This window comes from Dryobates pubescens, chromosome Z, assembly GCF_014839835.1.
Source record: "Dryobates pubescens isolate bDryPub1 chromosome Z, bDryPub1.pri, whole genome shotgun sequence".
In the NCBI taxonomy this organism is placed as follows: domain Eukaryota; kingdom Metazoa; phylum Chordata; class Aves; order Piciformes; family Picidae; genus Dryobates; species Dryobates pubescens.
This window is the reverse complement of record NC_071657.1, coordinates 90,552,731-90,575,817: the sequence shown is the minus strand read 5'-3', so window position 1 is coordinate 90,575,817 and position 23,087 is coordinate 90,552,731. Positions and strand designations below refer to the sequence as shown.

The window sequence follows — 23,087 nt, the reverse complement described above, 5'->3', positions numbered from 1 at the left end:
ATTGTTTATTTATTTTTTTATTTTTATTATCTATAGATTCGAATGAAAGGATCTCTTCATTCACTGAGTCCATTCCCAGAGACTTTGCTTCATTACTGTAGTTTCTGCACTGTTTTCTATGGATCTGCATCTTCTGGAGGCCATCAGTTTGATGATACTACCTGTAAAATCTTAGGTCTGTATGCAGTAAAGAAGTGTAATGTAGAACTGGGAAAAATAACATCAATGACCATCCACCAGTGGAAAGAAGCTTACTGCCTTGAAATATTACACTGCTGTGTAATGTGCTGTGAATGTGTGCAGAAACACATTCCCTTTCCAGCTTTTATCTTAGCTGTCAAAAATCTTAAACTTCAGGTTCCTATTCTTAATTGCTGTGTGTATTACAGATCACATCTAACAGATGTGGAAAAAAAGCTGAGACTAGAGAGCACTAGCTACAGAGCACTACTGAAAGCTCAAGAATGAGTAATTTTTGTCTTTAACTTCTGTTCAGATAACACAAACTCCTTTCTTCTAGCTAAAAATCTGAAGATGTTTTATTTCATTCACTTAAACAGAATCTCATCACAATGCATGTTTCTGACCTAGGTTGGTTCAGAGAGCTGTGCGCATTGTGTTGGATGCTTCATGTTCGTGACAAATTATCCAACAGCTGTAGACAGTATCAAACTGCAAGGGAAAATCATAAGGTAATTATACTACTAAAAGGTAAATTTTTAATAAAATGTAAGAAAAAAATCTAAAAGTCTGCTGAATATTTCTATGAGAACTTCTGTTTAATAGGACAAAATTGACATAATGGTGTAATATGCAGTAGGTATTTGATGCTACAGTGGTACTGTTCATGTGAACTACATCTTTCCAGTATTTCTTTTGGGGTTTTGGTTGATACTTAACTTGGGTAATTGAAGACATACTGCCAGGAAAGTAATAGTTTCTGCCCTTGTTGTCTACTAGTAATAATTTAGTTGATTACTAGATTATTAGATTTTGAGGTTATTAAATACGTATATTCTTCAAAAAGAGTAATGGAAAATATAAAATTCAATCATGTCTTCTCTATTTACACCCTTATCAGTTGATGTGAGAATTCAAGAAAGAAAAATTAAAAAAATTACTAGTATGACATGTCATATATTCTTTAAAAGTACAGATGCTGATTTTTGTCCTGTCTAGTCTTGCAGCTCAGCTGTCCTTAGGAGCGGTTGCTTCTTTTTAAAACAAATTTGAAATTTGTCTTCACCAGAGAAATCAAGCTTCAAATAAACAGAATGGGTCTGTTTCGAACAGTAGAATATTCTGATTTTTCTGTGCTTTGTGCAACAGTGACAGAAGGTCCATTCTCTATCTCTGGAGAAGAGAAGGATCAGGGGTGACCTCATCACCCTGTACAACTACCTGAAAGGTGGTTGTAGCCAGGAAGGGGTTGGTCTCTTCTCCCAGGCAACCAGCACCAGAACAAGGGGACACAGTCTCAAGCTGCGCCAGGGGAGTTTTAGACTCAAAGTGAGGAGAAAGTTCTTTACTGAGCGAGTCGTTTGTCATTGGAATGGGCTGCCCAGGGAGGTGGTGGAGTCACCGTCCCTGGAGGTGTTCAAGAGGAGATTGGACGTGGCACTTGGTACCATGGTCTAGTTATGAGGTCTGTGGAGACAGGTTGGACTCAATGATCCTTGAGGTCTCTTCCAACCTTAGTTATACTCTGATACTGCGATTTCAGAATTCTTTTGGCTGTCTTAAATATCTTGCTCCCAAGTGAGAATTTATGATCACCTTAAGTCACAGAAAAATTGTTTACTGCACTTTGTAATTCAGTCTATTGAAAAAGTTAGAGCTAGTTTTTTTACTATAAATGACTGCACACAGACTCTTCATAATGTCAGTGGTGTTATATCATAAGATACTCTTTTTTTCCCTTTTTTAATAATGTAAGTTGTGGTGCATTACAGCCTTTATCTGTATCCTAGTATCATATACTTCTCAGTTTGGCAGTAAGATAGAGGTTTTTATTTCCTGTTGGCTAGGGAAAAATCATTGCTATTTGCAGTGTGTGAATACTTTAGCTGAAATGCATTGTTTGTACCAATTTATGTTTCCATATCAAGGTGGGTTTATTTTTTAGGATTTGAAGAACAATGAACACGATGCCTCCACAGTTGAGCAGTGTCTGAAAGCAGTGGAGTGGGCTTGTCGAATGCTGCCTTTCTGCAGGTTCATGAATATTGAAGAATTAGTTCAAGATGTAATTTTGAGTCTGCTTGGGGAATTGCCACCAGTGAAACAGGTAAAAGATATTAGAGAGAGCTATAACCGAAGTAATAGCTGGTACCATAAATGCTGCTTTTTGTAAAAGCTACTGGTTGGACTTTCTAGTGCTTATTGACACTTATTTTGTGCAGGTGGCAGAGCTTTTTGTAAAAGCGTTTCCTAATCCTGAAGATGTAAGAGTTCAACTAAGAGATAAATACCATGGACTTCAGCAGCGACTCAGACACAGTAGTGTTAAAGGTAATGTGTATTCTTCTTCAGGAAACACGAACTTGTTACTTTACACTATTAATTAGCTTGTGAAAATACCTTCTTTCATACCCCATGTAAAACAATTATTATGCTTTTCAGTTAGACAACTTTGAGAGGTTTTTGGCAAGTTCTGTTTTCTTTCTGATAGTCTATACCAATAGCAGAATGTTGTGACTTCCAAGTTGATGTTTTTTTTTCACTTTATCATCACAGTTTATGTCTGTATTTCTAAATGGCTATAATTTGTGATGATTCAAAGTTCATTCATGTTTCCATTTGAGAGATTAATTGAAAGCTAAGAAGGTTGTATTTAAAAAATCTTCTGGGTTTCTTTCTCTCAGTAGGTCCTGAAAGTGAAGAAATTATGTCTGTTGTTATACAGGCTACTGAAAAAGAGAGAATGAAGGCCTTGAAGCGTGTTATAAGGAACATAGGTCCCATAGAAATTAATATTTGGGAGCCGTCAGAAGAGGGAGCAGCAGATGCTGAGGAGCACTGTTACGACAAATTCTCAGTAGGCACTAGTCTAAGCATAAGCACACTTACTGATCTTGGGAATCCTCAGGCATGTAGTGATGCTGACACGGCAGATACACTTTCTGATGCTTTGTTGACTGAAGAAACAAGAGCTCAAACACCTTTACTCCAAAGGTATGAAAAAAATTGCAGCAGAAAGCTTTCTATTTAAATCTTAGAAAAATAACAGTTGTCTCTTGCTGTTGAAGTAAACTTTTCACCAAGTAGGATAATCATCCCTTTGGACAATTTGTCAAGTGACAAATTACAAAATTACCAGTTCGAAGAGCACTGTTACCAAGGAGAATAAGCCAACTTTCGCTTTGTTACAACTTCTTTAAGGTAGTTGTAGAGAGCAATGAGATCTCCCCTCAGCCTTCTTTTGTCCAGGCTGAACAACTTTCTCATAGGGCTTGTGTTCAAGACCCCTCACCAGCCTTATTGCCCTTCTCTGGACACACTACGTTGCTTCAGTGTCCTTTCTGTAGTGAGGGGCCCAAAACTGAACACAGTATTTGAGCCATGACCTTCCCAGTGCTGAGTACTGGGGATGATCATTTCTCTAGTCCTTCTGGCCACACTCTTTCTGATGCGAGCCAGGTTGCTGTAGGCCTTCTTGGCCACCTGAGCACACTGCTGGCTCCTATTCAGATGGCTGCCAACCACTACCCCCAGATCTTTCTCTGCGAAGCAACTTTCAAGTCTGCCACTCTTCCCAAGTCTGTAGTATTGCAGGGAGTTGTTGTGGCCAAAATGCAGAACCTGGCACTTGGTCTTGTGCTATCTAGGGATTTTATTTTCCTATTTTTAACAGTAGAGGAAGAAAATTAACTGTTGCTACATTTACTTATTTTTTTTCATGTAATTCCTCTTAAACTGAGTTTTGACATTAACAGTAGTTGTGTTTGTCATCCTACAGGGATAGTGGACATCAGAGACAAGGAGAAACGGGGAGCAAAAATACCACAAGCAAAATGAAAGCTCTTAACAGGAAAACAAACCCTAAAGACAAAGCATATGGAAAAGACATGCCTCATCAGTGTAGTTTGCCTATAGTTGGTGCATGGGAATTTGAGCGAGATGATGATGAATATGTTATTTTTTTAGAACTCTTTTTAAGCTATATTCTTGAGAGAGACCTAATAGAGTACAATGACCTTGGAATCCCATTGCTGACGAGCTTTTCTGAAGTTCTTCGTGATCATGAATTAAACTCTCTCTTTTTTGATGTCCATACAACACTAAAACGTCGACAAGGCAAAACAAGAAGCAAAAATGTATTTAGAGCAGGGTCTTGCTATGCTGTCACCCCTGTACCTTGTGATCTTGGAACAGCATCTGTCTGTAAGGAAAACCAACAGGCTCTGGAAAATTCAACAGTTGTGCAGTCCATTGTACAGACAACAGAAATTTTTCCACATAACTTAATGAAAGGACTTAATGAAGGATTATTTGGTTTAAAACACAAATCAATTTACAGAGCTCAGAATGACAATCATGGAGCAACTGTTGCACCAGCACGCCAGGCCTTTCCTAACCATACTTACTCTAGCCTGCAAACTCAGGCAACTTCTCAGTATATTTACAGAACTGTTGATATGGTTGACATTGTACCAGGAGAAGAATTAAGTATAGAATTGATGGGTAAGTTGAGCAATATTGCAAAACTGCTCGAGTGGATGATCAGGTGGTCTGATAAAAGGCAGCTCTGTGGTTCCAGTGAACAAGACTCAGAAGAGATCCTTCCAATGATACATATGAAAACGTCAGCAGCTGCTGTCCTTACTTCTTTGTGGCTGTTAGAACAGTTAAACAGAGTTGGATCTCAAGTGAACAGCATAAAATGTAAGGTAAGGAAGAGGATAAGTGTGAATGAAATGTGTGAGTTAGTTGTGTTAGTAAAGAAAATCACATCTTTTTACCTCATAGTTCTGTACTCTCAGTACAGTGTGGAATACCACAGAATCATAGAATTGTCAGGGTTGGAAGGGATCTCAAGGATCATCTAGTTCCATCTCCCCTGCTGTGAGCAGGGACACCCTCCAGTAGATCAGGCTGCCCAGAGCCCCATCCAGCCTGGCATTAAAAACTTCAGGGATAGAGCTTGTACCACCTCTTTGGGCAACCTGTTCCAGTGTCTCACCACACTTAACGGTGAAGAACTTCTTCCCAACATCCAATCTAAATCTACCCTTCTCTAGAATACATAGAATAAACCAGGTTGGAAAGATCTTCAAGATCATCATGTCCAACCCATCAACCAATCCAACACCACCTAAACAACTAAACCATGGCACCAAGCACCCCATCAAATCTCCTCCTGAACACCTTCAATGGTGGAGACTGCACCACCTCCCCATGCAGCCCATTCCAATGGGCAATCACTCTCTGTATAGAACTTCTTCCTAACATCCAGCCTAAGCCTCCCCTGGCTCAGCCTGAGACTGTGTCCTCTTGTTACAAGCTCCCTTCAGGTAGTTGTAGAGAGTAATAAGGTCACCCCTGAGTCTCCTCTTCAGGCTAAGCAGCCCCAGCTCCCTCAGCCTCTCCTCATAGGGCTTGTGTTCCAAACCCCTCACCAACTTCGTTGCCCTTCTCTGGACTCGTTCCAGCAAGTCAACATCCTTCCTAAACTGAGGGGCCCAGAACTGGACACAGTACTCGAGGTGCGGCCTAACCAGTGCAGTGTACAGGGGCAGAATGACCTCCCTGCTCCTGCTGGCCACATTGTTCCTGATGCAGGCCAGGATGCCATTGGTCCTCCTGGCTGCCTGGGCACACTGCAGGCTCATGTTCAGCCTACCATCAACCAGCACCCCCAGGTCCCTCTCTGCCTGGCTGCTCTCTAGCCACTCTGACCCCAGCCTGTAGCACTGCATGGAGTTGTGGCCAATGTGCAGAACCCGGCACTTGGATGTGTTAAATCTCATGCCGTTGGACTCTGCCCATCTGTCCAGCCTGCCCAGGTCCCTCTGCAGAGCCTCTCCACCCTCCAGCAGATCAACTCCTGCCCCCAGCTTGGTGTCGTCAGCAAATTTACTGATGATGGACTCGATGCCCTCATCCAGATCATCAATAAAGATGTTAAAGAGCATGGGGCCCAGCACTGATCCCTGGGGCACACCACTAGTGCCTGGCTGCCAGCTGGATGTGGCACCATTCACTACCACTCTCTGGGCTCGGCCCTCCAGCCAGTTCCTAACCCAATGCAGTGTGCTCCCATCCAAGCCATGGGCTGACAGCTTGGCCAGGAGTTTGCTATGGGGCACGGTGTCAAAGGCCTTGCTGAGGTCCAGGTAGACTACATCCACAGGCCTCCCCACATCCACCAGGCAGTCACCTGATCCTAGAAGGAGATCAGGTTGGTCAGGCAGGACCTGCCCTTCCTAAATCCATGCTGGCTGGGCCTGATCCCTTGGCCATCCTGTAAGTGTTGTGTGATTGCACTCAGGATGACCTGTTCCATAATCTTGCCTGGCACTGAGGTCAGGCTGACAGGCCTATAATTCCCTGGCTCATCCAACCGGCCCTTCTTGTGGTTGGGCACCACGTTGGCCAGCTTCCAGTCTTCTGGGACCTCTCCAGTGAGCCAGGACTGCTGAAAAATGATGGAGAGCAGCTTAGCCAGCTCATCTGCCATCTCTCTCAGCACCCTGGGATGGATCCCATCTGATCCCATGGACTTGTGGGGATCCAAATGGCTAAGCAGATCACCAACTACCCCATTCTGGAACAGAGAAAAACTATGCTGCTCCCTGGCTCCTTCTGCCAGCTCTGCAGGCCAGCTGTCTGGAAGACATTCTGTCCTGCTAGAAAAAATTGAGGCAAAGAAGGTGTTAAGTACCTCTGCCTTCTCCTCATCCTTTGTTATTATGTTCCTCTCCGTGTCCACCAAGGAGTGGAGGTTGTCCCTGCCCTTCCTCTTGCTATTCATGTATTTATAGAAGGACTTTTTGTTGTCCTTCACGGCAGAGGCCAGTCTAAGCTCCAAATGTGCTTTTGCCTCCCTGATTTTCTTCCTACAAGACCTACTACATCCTTAAACTTTTCAAGGGTTGCCTCACCTTTCTTCCAAGGATGATACACCCTGTTTTTTTCCCTTAGTTCTTTTAGAAGTTCATTACCCATCCAGGCTGGCCGTCTGCCCTGGCGGCTCATCTTCCAGCACATTGGCACAGCCTCTTGCTTGTATCCATTCTCCCTAGTCCTGTCACTACTAGATGTCCTAAAAAGTCCCTCACCAGCTTTTTTGGTAAGCCTCCTTCAGATACTGGAAGACCACAGTAAGGTCTTCTCAGTGTCTTTTCCAGACTGAACAACCCCAACTAACTCAGCCTATCTTCATAGGAGGGGTGCTTTAGCCCTCTGATCGTCCTTCTGGGCCTTCTCCAGCGATGTTCCAGCACACCCACATCTGTCTTGTAATAGGGGTTCCAGAACTGGACACAGTAGTCCAGGTGTGGTCTTACAAGAGCGTTGCTAGGAGAGTGTTGCTGGGAGAAAAATATTTCAAGAACACTGAAATACTCTCTGTAGGAAGACTGGTTGGAGAATGACAATGCCTTTAGAAGTAGTGTTTAAAATGTAACTAATTTACCTAAATACCACATTATTTGAGTGAATTCCTACAAGTTTGGCCATTCTGTCTAGTTTTAGATGTAATCTTTGAAAAATGGGGCCTCAACACAGGGACATGGACCTGATGAAGAGGGACTAGAGGAGGGATGCAGTGAAAATGAAGCACCTTTTCTACAAAGATATGCTGAGAGAGTTGGGGTTGTTCACCCTGAAGAAGGCTTCTGGGAGACCTTACAGCCCCCTTCCAGTACCTGAAGGAAAGCTGGAAAGGGACTTTTTGTAAGTGCATGTGGTGATAGAACAAAGGGCAGCTAGATCAGGATAAATGTAGATCAGACATTAGGACACAGTTCTTTACTGTGAGGATGGAGGTACACTGCAACAAGTTGCTCAGCTTGGCATTCAAGATCAGTCTTGACGTGGCCTTGGGCAGCCTGTTCGAGTTGGATATGTCCCTTCTCACTGCAGGTGGTTTGAAGAAGATGACTTTTGAGGGTCCCTTCCCACCTGATGCAAACTGTGAATCTGTGGTGGAGGCCCCATCCCTGGAGACATTTAAAGTCAGACTTGATGGTGCTCTGAGCAACCCAATCTATTTGGGGATATCCTTGCTTACTACGGGACATTGGACTACATGACCTTTGAAGGTCTCTTCCAAGACAATGCATTCTATGATTCTGTGATAAGAAACCTTGTTTTGGGGGCAGAGTAGAAGACAAAGTTTAAAGAAGTAGTTTATTTGAGGAGACTTGAATTTAGATTCATTTGGAGATAGAATTTAACTGGGGTATTTAAACTGGTTAAACTAGTTTTTAATTTCTGTCTCTAATTGTTGCAGAGTTGAAGAATGTGTGTTAATATAAAAGAACAGGCTGCCAGAAGAGCCTGATGAGTGTTTTTTTATCTTTAGGGACAACTGGATCACTTACTCTCTTTAATTATGCATGAAAGGCTTTGAGGGAAGAGGGTTGTGGGATTTTTTTGAGAAGGCTTTTTTCTGCCAGTTCAGAAGAGATTTGGTTTTGGTTTGTGTTTTCTAAGAAGTGTGCCCTGTATTTTACTTATAACTTGATGCCAAAATTCTTAACACTCATCTGTTTGATTACATATGGCTTTTTGCCTCTTACACTGCTTCAGTCTTTAAGAGTTTTGTGTTAAATGTGAAGGTCAAGTCTCATTGTGTATCTTTGTATAGAACATACTCAATTGTGATATAGCATCTTTGATAATTGATGCTCAATTGACATGGACAAATCTCTTACCTGGTTTCCTTTGGGTACTTTGGAGGACCATTGCTTCACTAAATATCAAAAGGGGTAAAACTCAGGTTCCACAGGCCACTGTAAATCCAGAATTTCTCAGCTCTGTAACAAAGAAAGACATGAAGCTAAGCATGAACATGCTATGTGAAATCATTGTTGTGGTTTTGCTTTGTCAGAATTTTTTTAACCAGTGAAATTTCATGTTTTATATAGAGTCCAGATAGTAAATATCTGAAAGAATTTGTGCCTCTGTCAGAAGCCCAACACAGGACAGAGAAAGAAAGTAGTATGGCTGAAGGCTCTTCCACACTGGCCAGTCCTCCTCTTGATGTCCAGAGTGTAAAATCCTGTGATGATCTTCATGAAGCTGGTTTGGGGTAATTTTGGCTTTTTCAACCTTAGACTTCACTTGATTGTAATTCCTCAGCTAAGCAGCATGTTCATACATATGAAGAGTCCTGCTTTGTGTTCTGCTGTGTCTCTTACATGATAAATGTATGATTCAGAATATGAAGTCAAACTTGTGCATATCATTTATGGCTATTAAATATACCCATTAGCAGAGGTAAGAAATCAATGTAGCTGTTGCTTATGAAATGAATTGTATGTGGTTGGTTGCTTATAAACTTAAAGATGGTGTTTGGTTATGTTTTCCTGGAAACAACCCATCTGAAAAATTATACTATTAATATAATTTAAAATATCACAGCTATACCTAAAAGTAATATTAATCTTGATTTAAGTGACGTTGAGGGAGAAAATTTACCTGAACACTAATTATGTCACAGCAGTGTTTATTTTACAGTTACTCACTAGCCTTCAATCTAGGGGTTGGACTCAATGATCTCCAGAGGTCCCTTCCAGCCTCTAACATCCTGTGATCTGAAACAGAAGGCATACTTAAAGTTGTTAGATACTTTCATAATGTCTGTTATTAATTACCTTGTGTTATTCCAATTACCAGAATGTCTGCAATGTCAAAATGTGTTGATCAGAAGAATCTTAATTGTGGGAATTATTCTGTACCTCATACGACTGGAGATCCTAATGAAGTGGGAGTATTTGTTCAGAAGGAGCTAGACAAAATGCCAGAAATAGAAGGTTTGTTTTTATAGTATAGCCTTTACTGACATATAAAACAGTAGGAGTTTTGCTGGAATAAGACTAGATGTCCTTCTTTCTATTTAATAAAAACAAGTTAAAATAAGTTTTCATTATTCTGTTGAAATTATTCTTGTATCTTATAAGCAAGTTTTATACAATTGCCTTTACAGTTCTTTCTGATGAATTTTTCACTTGTGCAACTGCTCACTGCTATTGAGATAGTACAACATACAGTAATATACTTCATTCTTTCCTTTACTTTCATTCCAAAAATCTTTGTGCAACTGTGTAAGACAGGATTTGAAAACTGTAAGAGCTCAGGGCATAGGTTAAATTTATCATATTCTTACCATGAATTTTCTTCAAGGACATGCATCATCACTAGTAACAACACAGATTTTGAATTTGCTAGGACATCACTCAACCCCTGTCTCCTTGCTAGGGAAAGAAAAAGTGAGCTTAAGTGATCAGTTGGTAATAAATAACAGTGTTGTATGTCATGTAGTATTTGGATTTAAAGTAGCTGTTTGTTTTGTAGAGTTCTTTGAGGAGCCGTATGAAACTCCAAAGAGTTCTGATAGCTCTGTCAAGATCAAGCCTGTAGAAGATCAAAGAGAAAAGGTAAGTTAACCTTCTTGCATAGAAGTGTCACATTGTTCTGAATGCTCTTTTTCAAATACCCTGAATACCTCAAGATACTGAAAATATTGAGGACTTAAAGCATTTAGGATTGGTTTCCCCTCTGCTTAAATCAACAATGGAAGTCAAAAGTAATTAAACAGCAGTAAAATGAGATCTGCTATGAGGAATTCTACAAACTGATTTATTTTTTTCGTTGTAAGCCTACATATGTAATACATAGATCTAATGTTACATGCATATATAATTATGTATAGGACCTTGTGCAGTAGGAACAGAAGACCCAGCAGGATCACAACCTTGGACTTCAAGCAGGGCCAATTTTGGCCATTTCAAGCAAGCGCTAGGGGAAATCTCATGGGATAGGGTACTAGAAGGCAAAGTGGCCCAAGATAGTTGGTTAATATTCAAGGACCTCTTCTCTGAAGCTCGAGATCAAAGCATTCCAACAACTAGGAAATAGGGAAAGGGAGCCAAGAGACCTGCATTGTTAAGTAGGGAACTGCTGGGCAAACTCAAGTGGAAGAAGAGAGTCTATGGATCATGGAAGGAGAGGCTGGCCACTTGGGAGGAGTGTAAGACTTTTGGGGATATAGGGAGGCATCTGGCAAAGCTAAGGCCTTGGAATTCAACCTTGCAAGGGAGGTCTAGGATAACAGAAAGGACTTCTTCAAATACATTGGAAGGAAAACAAAACACTAGAGACAATGTAGGCCTGCAGCTGAATGAGGTTGGTGCCTTGGTTACAGGGGATACAAAGAAGGTGGAGTTATCAAATGTCATCTTTTTCTCTGGCTATAATGCTGGAGACTGTCCTGGGGAGCCCAAGGCCTCAGAGGAAGACATGATAAAGGAGGAGTTTTCCTTGGTTGATGAGGACTGGGTTAGAGAACAGCTAAATAATCTGGACATCCATAAATCCATGCGTCCTGATGAAATGCACTCATGGGTGCTGAGGGAGCTGGTGGAGGTCATTGCCAGACCACTCTCCACTGTCTTCAATAAGTCATGGCAGACAGGAGAGGTGCCTCGAGGAAGGTAAACATCCATCCACTCTTCAAAAGGGGTAAGAAAGAGAACCCAGGTAATTATAGACTGGTCAGCCTCACCTCCATCCCTGGAAAGGTAATGGAGCAACTTATCCTCGGTGATGTCCTTAGGCATATCAAGGACAAGAGGGTTATTAGGAGCAGTCAGCATGGTTTTACCAAGGGGAATTAATGTTTGACCAACCTGATAGCCTTTTATGAGAATATAAGCAGGTGGACAAATGATAGTAAAGCAGTGGATGTGGTTTACCTTAATTTCAGTGAAGCATCTGACACCATCTCCAGCAGCATCCTTGCAGCTAAATAAGGAAGTGTGGTCTGGATGATCAGGTTTGAGAACTGGTTGAAGGAAAAAGTCAGAGGGTTGTGGTCAATGGGATGGAGTCTAGTTGGAGGCCTGTATCTAGTGGAGTCCCTCAGGGGTTGGTACTGGGACCAGTGCTATTTAATATATTCATCAACAACGTGGATAAGAGCACAGTGCAGTGTCAGCAAGCTTGCTGATGACACAAAACTGGGTGGAGTGGCTGACACACCAGGGGGTTGTGCTGCCATTCAGCAAGACTTAGGCTGGAGAGTTGAGCCGGGAAAAATTGGATGAAGTTCAACAAGGGCAAGTGTAGAGTCTTGCATCTGGGAAAGAACAACCTCATGTATCAGTATAGGATGGGGACTGACCTGCTGGAGAGCAGTGAAGGGAAAAAAGACCTCAGGTGTCCTAGTGGATGGAGGAATGGCCATGAGCCAGCAATGTGCTCTTGTGGCCAAGAAGGCCAATTCCATTCTGAGGTGTATTAGAAGGGGTGTGGCTAGTAGGTCGAGAGAGGTTCTCCTCCCCCTTTACTATGGCCTGGTGAGGCTGCATATGGAATATTGTGGCTAGTTCTGAGTGCCTCAGATCAAGAAGGACAGGGAGCTGCTTGAAAGAGTCCAGTGCAAAGCCACAAAAATGATTAAAGGAGTGGAACGTCTTCCTTATGAGGAGAGACTGAGGGAGCTGGGTCTCTTTAGCTTGGAGAAGAGGAGAATAAGGATGACTTCATTAATGATTGTAAATACGTAGAGGGTGAGTGCCAAGAGGATGGAGTCAGGCTCTTCTCAGTCATGCCCAGTGACAGGACAAGGGGCAGTGGGTGGAAGTTGAGGTGTAGGAAGTTCCATGCAAATATGAAGAAAAAATTTTTTGCTGTGAGGGTGATGGAACACAGAAACAGGCTGCCCAGGGGCGTTGTGGAGCCTCTCTCCCTCTCTGGAGATATTCCAGACCTGCCTGGATGCATTCCAGTGTGATCTGCTCTAGGTGTTCCTGCTCTGGCAGCGCAGTTGGACTAGATGATCTTTTGAGGTCTCTTCCAACACCATAACATTCTGTGATACGTAATGTATAACACTATATATAAATATATAAGATTATGTATGCACACATATATAGAAAAGCATAAAAACACCTTAGCTGGCTTTCTGCTAAGCAGACAAGGCTTTATGATGTGTATGTTGTTATACTAGAAAGCTGTATTAACAACTTCCATTTTCCTTAGAAACATGTGCTGTCTCTGAGGTTGATTAAGAAGGGATTAAGAGGGGTGATTAAAAAGGGAGTTTACTCTTTTGTTTGCCCATTTTAAAAATAACTGTGTAAAGATCTTTATTTTCCTCCTGTCTGAAAACTCAGTCTAGATAGGTAAGGGAGCCCTGGCCAAGGGTTGTTACACTGAAATGTGTATTTCAACACCATCTGTCCATGCTGGTAGCACTCTAGAATCAGTGATGTTAATGGGATTAGAAACAATGAATGTGTGCATTTTACTGTAGTGAATGGGTGACATGTAAAATCCTGCATTTGTTTTGGTTTCTTAGTGTGTAGATAGTTTGGGTATAATAGGGCTGTTTCAACATTTTCATAATTACCTTGCAGGGTATGAGATCAGGACAATATTTCCCCAGAGTGCTACATGGATATGAATTTATCATAATGACTATAAAAAAAAAAACAGGTGCTTAAATGAATCAATAGGATATTTCTTATCTCTGGTCTGTAGCTGTCCTTTGGCAACAAGTAATTTTATTTGTTTTTCAGTCAAAGTGTTTCAAGTGGTGGATTAATCAAAAGTATCTTTGCCTTAGGTTAATAAAATAATACTTTGTTAAAGCAGAAGTGGGATACAAAAATTTGCAAGTTCACATGCATCTTTTTATATTCCAGCAGGTCTCCATTTCAGATGTAGATACTCCCCAGGAAGATCAAAAGGCAGAAAAAACAAAGGAAGGAAAAGCAGAACACAATATGTGAGAGGAAACGATAGCTTTTTGTTGTTTTAATTTGCATTTTAACGTTGCTTAAAAATGTCAAGCAGTTTTGTTAATTATGGTATCCAGTGAAGTCTCAGTGGGTTCTTTCTGCTGTTTGTAGCAACAGATTTACAGTTTGGAACAACATTTCAGTCATCTTCTATTTCACATTTACAGGCATTTGGCGTATACAAAGTGCTGGATGGATGAGTAGTTGCTGTAAAGGTGAAATAAAAGAAGCATGGTTTGTGGGAAGGTGTACCTTTAGTTTTTAGAATAACTGAAAAAGTTTTCAGAGAGGCAGTTCCTCCTCCATGCTTGAAATAGGAGCAGCATTTTCAGGGTAAATACAGGTGGATAGTTGTTATGCTGGTAAAGTTTAATAGTTAATTTGTTACAGAATTTAGAGATTAGTGTCTAGGAAACAGAAGGTGAGATAAAAACTAATGTGGGCATTAAGCTTCTTAGCTCCTGTAAAGGGGAAGAGAGGTATTCTACACAAATTAAGAATTTACTTCATTATGATATTTTTTAAATGTATATTTTTATAATATGTCTTTATTTTAAAATATATTTATAACATAATGTATATAAAATTATAGATACATTCCATAAACATGACTATTACTTAGTCTCTTTGAACAGATTTCTCCGCAGTTTGATTCCTCTGAAGGTCTTTAAAGAGAAATAAACACATGAGAAATCTTGATCTTTTGAGATTTTTTTCATTTGTTTTGGTGACAGATAAAGCTCGACCTAGTTTTAAATTCTAAATTAGCTTTCTTCTTGAATCCAACAAATTTTTGGCAATGGCGCTTTTCCCCCTGATATGTAATTAGGATAGCATATAAATAAACATTTCTGTGTATATATAATCTTTGTGAAAAACTTTTAAATGCCTTAACCCATACTGTTGTAAATCAATATATTTTTTGTTTTGAAATAAGAATAATTGTTCTTAAGATGTCCCACAAGGACTTTTTGTGGTACTGGCTTGTTTTGGTTTGTTTTTTTTAAGGAATGCAAATTGTGATTATATTAAAGGTATTGTTTTAATTGGCTTTTTAATTATTATTTTTTTGTCAGCCAAGATCAACCCTTTTTTTTTGGTCTGCCATTAGTGTTGAATAGCCAGAACCTCTTTAGTGCTTTTGTTTGAGTCAGTTTCTGATTGCTAGGAGACAAAGGATGAATGTCAATATTTGCTTGCTCAAATTGCAGTGTAATGTAGTAACTGAAGCAGTACAGATCAGTATAACTCTGATCAGGTGACTTTCAGGTATTTTATCTCATATTAATGAAAGTACTTTTTCAGGACGTTTTTAGTACATTTACATATACACAGAGAGGAATATCTATAAAATGGAAATAAGCATCTTAACAAAGTATTCTAATACGTACAATATTTATGTTTTCTTTCTTTATAGCATGCCTGAGGCTGTTTCTAGCACCATTTCTCAATCATTGTCGTTGGAACAAGATGCTAAAGTTGCCAGGTAAGATAAATCTACAGCATTTTAGATAATTAAAAAAAAAAAAATACCATCCCTATTATATTTTCAATCTGAAGTAACATAATATGTAGATTTGATTACAGAGTATGTGCAGGTGTGGAATACTATACCCACAGGCTGTAGTGCTAAGTGACTGCTTTTGCTGGACCCTTTCTGTATGGTAATCCTTGAGGATCATGTATTCCTCTGTGTTCAGAATATCGCATGAGTGAGACATGTTAATTCAGAGCTATCAGATCTCAAGAGAAGTGATGCTTTTCTTCTTCTGTTCTGGACAGAAATCATCATAATTATATGATATGAGCACCAAGAAACATATATTCCTATTTCTATAAAATTATTAAAATACATACATCCTACAGCAGCTGCTAGTTACACATAAATACATACATAGTATTTAGTAAATGGGGAAAAAGTTATAATTCTGAACTATGGTACCTTTGGGTGCTATTTCTTGTGTCTCTAATTTCATTTTCTTCTTGAATTTTCAGGTTAGCTTTTTAAAAAAATAATCTTCCTCAAACTATTGGGGTTGCAGGCATGCTCACACATTCTAGTTGTCTTCCAGAAGATTTCCTGTGCCCCTTCACACCTATCAGATATCCAAAATCTTTTCAATAGTATTCTTCAGCCACTGCTTTATGCTTCTCTTTCTTCGTATTCTTGGAGGCCATCCTGTTCAGCTATGAAAAAAATCCTCCAGAGGTTGCCTATACCTGTAGCATTGTCAACATCTATTTAAATAGAGAAATGTCTTTTATGTCAGTTTCTGTTGATGTAGATAAGGTCCTTTTCTTTCTTTATAATGTAACGTAAACCCTGTCTCTTCTACACGGACTTACATCTACTTAAGAGTCTTTACTTCTTAAAAGATCCATTATCTCTGTGAGAAAATTCAGTATATTATGACTTAAATCTTATTGTAATTCTTTTCTCATCTGAAATTCTGTTGTTGATTTTTAAATTCAATACACAGAGGCACTTTTAAATCATTAAGTGAATCTACCATCTTTTTTATTTCAGCGAATAATGTCCTCCTTCATTTTCCATCAGCTGTTTTGGTTTATGACTAACAAGGTTTTCTTTCAATCAAGTAATTGTTTTCTATGTGTATCTCCAGTGAAGGTAACATTTCAGATACCCTTGTGACTAAAACCTCAAAACTTCTATCTCCGCTAATGTTTTTTTAATTCAGTACATTGGGAAGCATTATGAAAAAGATGTCATAACATACTCTCCAATGAAGCTTGTGCAGTCTTAATTTTTAAGTTGTTTCTACGAATTACTTATGATTTAGAAAAGCAAAGATACCTTTAAAATTCTCTGTATTGATTTAAGACAAATGCACATAGGTATTCTGAATTATGAATGGTTTTCATAGTTTTGTTCTTTTCCCTCTGAAGTAATGCAGAGATTTCTCTAAGTGATGGTCAGCCATCTCAGACAATTGTGTCAACAAAGGCAACTGTTGCCTCCAGTACTTCCATTTGTGCAAAGAATCAAGAACTCAAGGAAGAAGTTCCTACAGAAGAGGAACAAAATACATCAGAAACTGTCAAGGAAATGCTGCAAGATGAAATGTGGAAGTTAGTTCAGGTGAGAGCAAGTCAGGATTGAAAATAGTATTCACAGTACAAATTGTGTTATTTAAAACTGTGGAGATAATTACTGTTTTAAAGATATGGTGTGTGGTTGGTTTTGAAAGGGATTTCCAGTTCCACATAAACGACTGTGAAAACTTAGCCTTAACTCAAGCTTTTGACTCACAATAGTAATAATAAAAGTTCAAATGTATTTTAGTTCATGTAAGTAGGTGTGCTCTAATAGTGTAGGTTAAGACAAATTCTGAAGCTCTTTACACTAGGATTTAATTTTTGTTAGTACATTGAGACAGTTTTATGTCCCCTTTCATTTACTCAAGCTTCACCAAAATAGTGAAAGAATTCATCTTGCTGTTAATCTGTCTGTAGCAGTCATTCATTGTGTCTTAAAAGAAAGTCAAGGACAATAATTATTATGGAAATTTTGGAGTGTTGTTTATTTTGCCACCTGTAGTAGCAGGATAATGAACAGCTATAACATAGCTGGGACATAGATTTTTTTTTTTTTTTTTGCTGTAATTCCTGTTAAAGTTGTTAACTTTTTGTGTGTCTATCCAGCTACAGCAAATCAACTTCATGAGTTTAATGCAAATAGTACAGTCATCTTTTGCCAATTTGCCAAATGCGCAACAAATTTTGGAACAGCATCAATCTATTCAGCTGGACGGCAGGCAGCCTGCACACCCTACTGAAGGCACTGGCTCTCTGAAAACACAACTGCCCACTCAAGATGTTGAAGGAAAACCTAATCAAATCAGTAGTGATGTTCAACCAAGGAATAGTTTAAGGGATGAAAGCAGCAATGGCCATATAAAAGTAGGTGTATTGAAGGGATATGTGTCCTGTTAAATTGGGAAATGTTTTGTAGTAATTGCTGTAGACGAGAAAGATGTGTAGCATTTTTGTGCATATTTAGTGCATGGTTGCTGTTTCAAGGTACTTGTAAATGTTTTGTTTGCTTTTCTGATTTAGAATCGTATGGATGTGAATGTTTCTTTAAGCCTATTGGAAAGCCAGAGCAAAGAAACAGGATTTATGCCACTGTCTGAAGATCTGCATTCTTCAATACTTGCTAAACCAGTTCATCTCCTAGCTCTTTCTTCAGATACCCAGAAAACACCAAAGCTTATCCCTATTGAAAAAAAACTGAATTACTCATGTGGATTTCCTTTGCTTAAGCTTAAATCAGGCTGTCATGTCAAACCAGCATTTTTGCATCCAATAGAAATGTCGTCAGCTAGACCACCCCTAGTACCACGGGTAGCTTGGAGTTCATCAGATGCTTTATGGAACCATCAGTCATCATACACACCAAGAAAAAATAAGTCAAAAGAAGATTTGAATATGAGTAGAGGTGATCCTGAGATCCCAAGGCAAATGGGTGTGGAAGAGAAAAGGTGGGCAGAAACAGTTCATAAGGGACCTCCCAAGCACCTTAATCTAGATCAGTATGAAGGACAGCAGCAGTTCTCTGTGGATGTGAATATAGGCAAACCACTGATGACTCAGAACCCTGCTGGTATTCCACTGTTGCACTTGAAATTTGACCCAGTACCTAGACTTCTACCAGTTACAAGGCAGCAGCTCTCTACTACTGTTAAATCTGCATCAAAGGAGACTGACTCCCGAGAAACACTACAGCATACAGGAATGTCACTACTCCATGCTAGTTTACCTCAAAAAAAGAAGGTACTGGATTTTAATAATCTGTTTTTCAAAGTTGTAAGGTTTTTTAAGTATCATGATTATTTCATCAGAAAAAAAGATAACATTTCCAGACTATGGAATTTGTAAGTGTTCAGTACTGCTACCAGATGGGACCTGAAATAAAGCTACTGTCGTATTGGTACCAATATGAGGCATGCTGCAAGCTTGAAAGTATTTTTAGTGAAATTTGGATTGATTGCACATTCCATACTTCATCAACATTCAGCCCATTAGTAATGGATGTAAGGAGTTTACTATCTAAAATACGAGATAAAATTTACATGGTAAAAATAGTTCTGTTTTTACAGAAATTTAAATAGAATTGTTTACAGAACCAGGAAGGCTGCAGTAAGAAATCCTCTTTTGTAAGGAGACAAATGGAATTCTAAAATACTTGGTAAGAAAGCCTTATCTTCTGGATGTTGAGAACCTGATGTTTTGTAAGCTGTTGTTCTGATAGATTTTCATATTCTTGTGCATTCCATTTGAAAAGAATGGAAAAGTTTTCCCTTTGAAAGGTGCTGTTCAGTTTTTGTCTCCGTTGCTGTTTTCATCTTCAACAACACAAACGCAAATACTAGTGAAATACATTCCTTAGGAAGAATTCATGCATTTGTTTACTTTGAAAATAGATTGCACATAAAGACATTAGCTGAAATTCTGGTCTGATGCTGTTGATTTTCAGTTTCTCTACAAATCACTAGAGAATTGGCGTTTGTATAACTACTCTTTTTATCCAACCTGACTGTTTTACCCCGCTCTGCTTCCCGTGTCATTGTTTCATTTTTCCTTCTTTCTCTCTCTGAACACTTTCAGGCACCAAAACTCATTCCACTTCAAGATCTCATTGCATTTGAGCAAAGCCACCAGAATCATGCTGTTCCCAGTACTTCCTCTGGACAAGACCAAACTGACCCTATCCAGTTACTAAAAACTGACGTTGAACCATTTGAACTAAAAGATGTGCAGAGTAATAGAAAAAGGCAAGCCAAAAATTTAAAGTGGGTCTTTATATGAAAGACTTGCTGATAATACCTTCTAGCTTTGAAATCAGTGTGATTTCTTTTAGCAGCTTCAAAAAAAGTGGGATTAGATTTGATACTCTGGGGAGGTGAATAAAATAGCAAAAAATGGTAAAGACATAGCAGTAAGGATGGTATTACAGTATGAAAGGGTTGTTGCAATTACCAGGCTGATAGAAGACTCAAGAGGAAATGTTTTTCATAGTGGTGGTATCTGTAATTCAGTCATCTTGTCATCTAGCTGTTTGCTGTATACTCTATACTTTGCTTCTTATACAATGAATCTTAATAGCCTACTGTCAGCTCTGCATATTGAAACTGTCAGTATAATCTTCAACAGGAGAAGGATTATATGCTGTTGTTTAAATTGTAGGTTGGTTCTTGATCTAGGTGGTGATCAGCAAAATATGTGGTGAAGGGAAATTTCATTTTATATTGTTGGCTATATTGTTGCATCCCTGGAAGCATTCAAAAGACTGGATGAGGCACTTAGTGTCATGGTGTAGTTGATTAGATGGTGTTGGGTGATAGGTTGGACTTGATGATCTTGAAGTTTTTTCCAGCCTGGTTAATTCTGTGAACCTGTGGTTCTGTGTTTTTTTTGAGATTTTATTTATTCGATATTTATTACACAAGCAGTTAAAATGGGGGGTTTTTTGAGCTGCATGTATATCTTTGTTCAGTTATAATATAATATGGATAAATCCCTGACGTTTCACAGTTTTTCTGTGGAACAGTTAATGCATCTAGTCCCTGGAGGTGTTCAAGAGGGGATTGGACAGGTTAGACTCGATGATCTTTGAGGTCTCTTCCACCCTGATACTGTGATAGATCAGAACACTTTTTTTCTAATTATAGTGCTTCTAACTGTGGCATTTGGACACAGACTGTAAGATGAGGGTTTTTTTTACTATTAAGGTAAAGAACAATTGATAGGTAAGTAATTGCAGCTGATGTTTAGAATACTTGTTTTGAAATGCTTGAAGCTACAGTTGTTTTATTACAACCTACCTGTCAGAGATTAAAGGAAATTGTAAACTTTTTTTTTAGTAATCATTAATTAGAATGTTTCAGTGATAACAGAGGTTGGTTTTGTGCTGAAATACTTCTTTATAGGTTCTTCCCAGGCATTTTATGTAGTAATGACTATTTTACTAAACACAGCACGTAGTATGGAATGTTAAGCAGTTCGTAGTATTTAAGTAGCTCACTAGACAATTACCAGATTTTTTGTGTGTTTCTTAGGTATTTTAATGCATTACTACAACAATTTTATGGTAGGCAAAAGTAGTGCCTTGAACTGGTCTGTATGCAACAGATATGTTTGCCTATTTCAGCTTTATCTCAGTGTGTAGTTCTTAATAGGTGTTTTTAATTTCAGTGCTGTTCTTACCTTTTTAAATATAGTTAATGCAATAATGTAATTACTATGTTGTCAGGCAAAAGAGACGTGCTAAGAAACAAATGGAAGAGAAGGAGGAAAAGAAGAAACCAAGTGTGTCCTTCTGCCCAGATCACACTGTCATCAGCATTAGTGACACAGTGGCGACTGTTGAATCAGCGACTGCGGTACAGAAAAAAATGCTTTGCTTTGCCTTTTTCCATTCAGAAACAAAGAATCTGTAAACCATAACAATACTGTAAATCTCCTCCAGACTCTAGCCTAGAAATAGTATATATCTTTGATTTATATATTTGCATTTCCTGTAAACAAGAGGTCAGTTTTTATAAAGTATTCCAAGGTTGCATGTGTTTTTCCTGGGATGTGAAGTTGTCTGTTTTGATAGGCTATTTGTCTGCATTTAAAGTAAATGCATGCCCAAATTCTACCTGCTGTAAAAAAAAATCTGTAGCCTAGTACTAATGCTTACAGGCATTACTCTTTTTATACTCATACTATGACCTTCACAGTAGTAAAGATGGAGAGCACAAGGTACCTGTCTTAGCCCACAAATAGAGAAAAGTCTTCCTCAAGCCAGGTTTTATTTTATGCACTTCTAATGTTTATTTGCCTAGGCCTTTTTTATACCCTGTAACATATTTGGGAGTTATCGTTGCAAGTACTAGTTTTCAAGCAAGAACACTAGCAGATTCAAAACTAGACCACTACCCAGAGCAGCAGGCACTGTTTCTGGTCCATACCTTCCTTGAGACTTCTGTGTGCAGCGCAACAGCCGTAGAGCCTTATCAGGCCTGGGAGATAATTCTGCTACAGCAGAGATAATGCAATCTTGAAGAAGAATGAGGAATTTGTGTTATGGAAAAGAATGATATTATGTAGTCAGTAATCAGAAGAATTTTAACAGGCTGTAACACCTATGATCAGGTGACCCGCCTGGTGGATGTGGGGAGGCCTGTAGATGTAGTCTACCTGGACCTCAGCAAGGCCTTTGACACCGTCCCCCATAGCAAACTCCTGGCCAAGATGTCAGCCCATGGCTTGGATGGGAGCACACTGCACTGGGTTAGGAACTGGCTGGAGGGCCGAGCCCAGAGAGTGGTAGTGAATGGTGCCACATCCAGCTGGCAGCCAGGCACTAGTGGTGTGCCCCAGGGATCAGTGCTGGGCCCCATGCTCTTTAACATCTTTATTGATGATCTGGATGAGGACATTGAGTCCATCATCAGTAAATTTGCTGACGACACCAAGCTGGGGGCAGGAGTTGATCTGCTGGAGGGTGGAGAGGCTCTGCAGAGGGACCTGGACAGGCTGGGCAGATGGGCAGAGTCCAACGGCATGAGATTTAACACATCCAAGTGCCGGGTTCTGCACATTGGCCACAACAACCCCATGCAGAGCTACAAGCTGGGGTCAGGCTGAGAGGGACCTGGGGGTGCTGGTTGATGGTAGACTGAACATGAGCCTGCAGTGTACCCAGGCAGCGAAGAGGGCCAATGGCATCCTGGCCTGCATCAGGAACAGTGTGGCCAGCAGGAGCAGGGAGGTCATTCTGCCCCTGTACACTGCACTGGTTAGGCCACACCTCGAGTACTGTGTCCAGTTCTGGGCCCCTCAGTTTAGGAAGGATGTTGACTTGCTGGAACGAGTCCAGAGAAGAGCAACAAAGTTGGTGAGGGGTTTGGAACATAAGCCCTACGAGGAGAGGCTGAGGGAGCTGGGGTTGCTTAGCCTGGAGAAGACGAGACTGAAGGGTGACCTTATTACTCTCTACAACTACCTGAAGGGAGGTTGTAGTGAGGCGGAGGTTGGTCTCTTCTCCCAGGCAGCCTGCACCAGAACAAGAGGACACAGTCTCAGGCTGCGCCAGGGGAGGTTCAGGCT

General features: G+C 39.8%; 1 protein-coding gene across 1 annotated transcript in view; it reads left to right on the top strand.

The window, feature by feature from the left end:
• The window catches only part of CPLANE1 (ciliogenesis and planar polarity effector complex subunit 1), a 63,726-nt gene that overhangs the window by 21,916 nt on the left and 18,723 nt on the right, over positions 1 to 23,087 (top strand). The window contains 17 exon segments of the mRNA XM_054178081.1: positions 37 to 175; positions 592 to 692; positions 2,126 to 2,287; positions 2,403 to 2,511; positions 2,868 to 3,174; positions 3,959 to 4,889; positions 9,093 to 9,256; positions 9,844 to 9,980; positions 10,522 to 10,604; positions 13,878 to 13,957; positions 14,979 to 14,997; positions 15,362 to 15,456; positions 16,878 to 17,070; positions 17,634 to 17,891; positions 18,048 to 18,764; positions 19,599 to 19,765; positions 21,244 to 21,373. Coding sequence (XP_054034056.1) covers positions 37 to 175; positions 592 to 692; positions 2,126 to 2,287; positions 2,403 to 2,511; positions 2,868 to 3,174; positions 3,959 to 4,889; positions 9,093 to 9,256; positions 9,844 to 9,980; positions 10,522 to 10,604; positions 13,878 to 13,957; positions 14,979 to 14,997; positions 15,362 to 15,456; positions 16,878 to 17,070; positions 17,634 to 17,891; positions 18,048 to 18,764; positions 19,599 to 19,765; positions 21,244 to 21,373 — 3,792 coding nt within the window.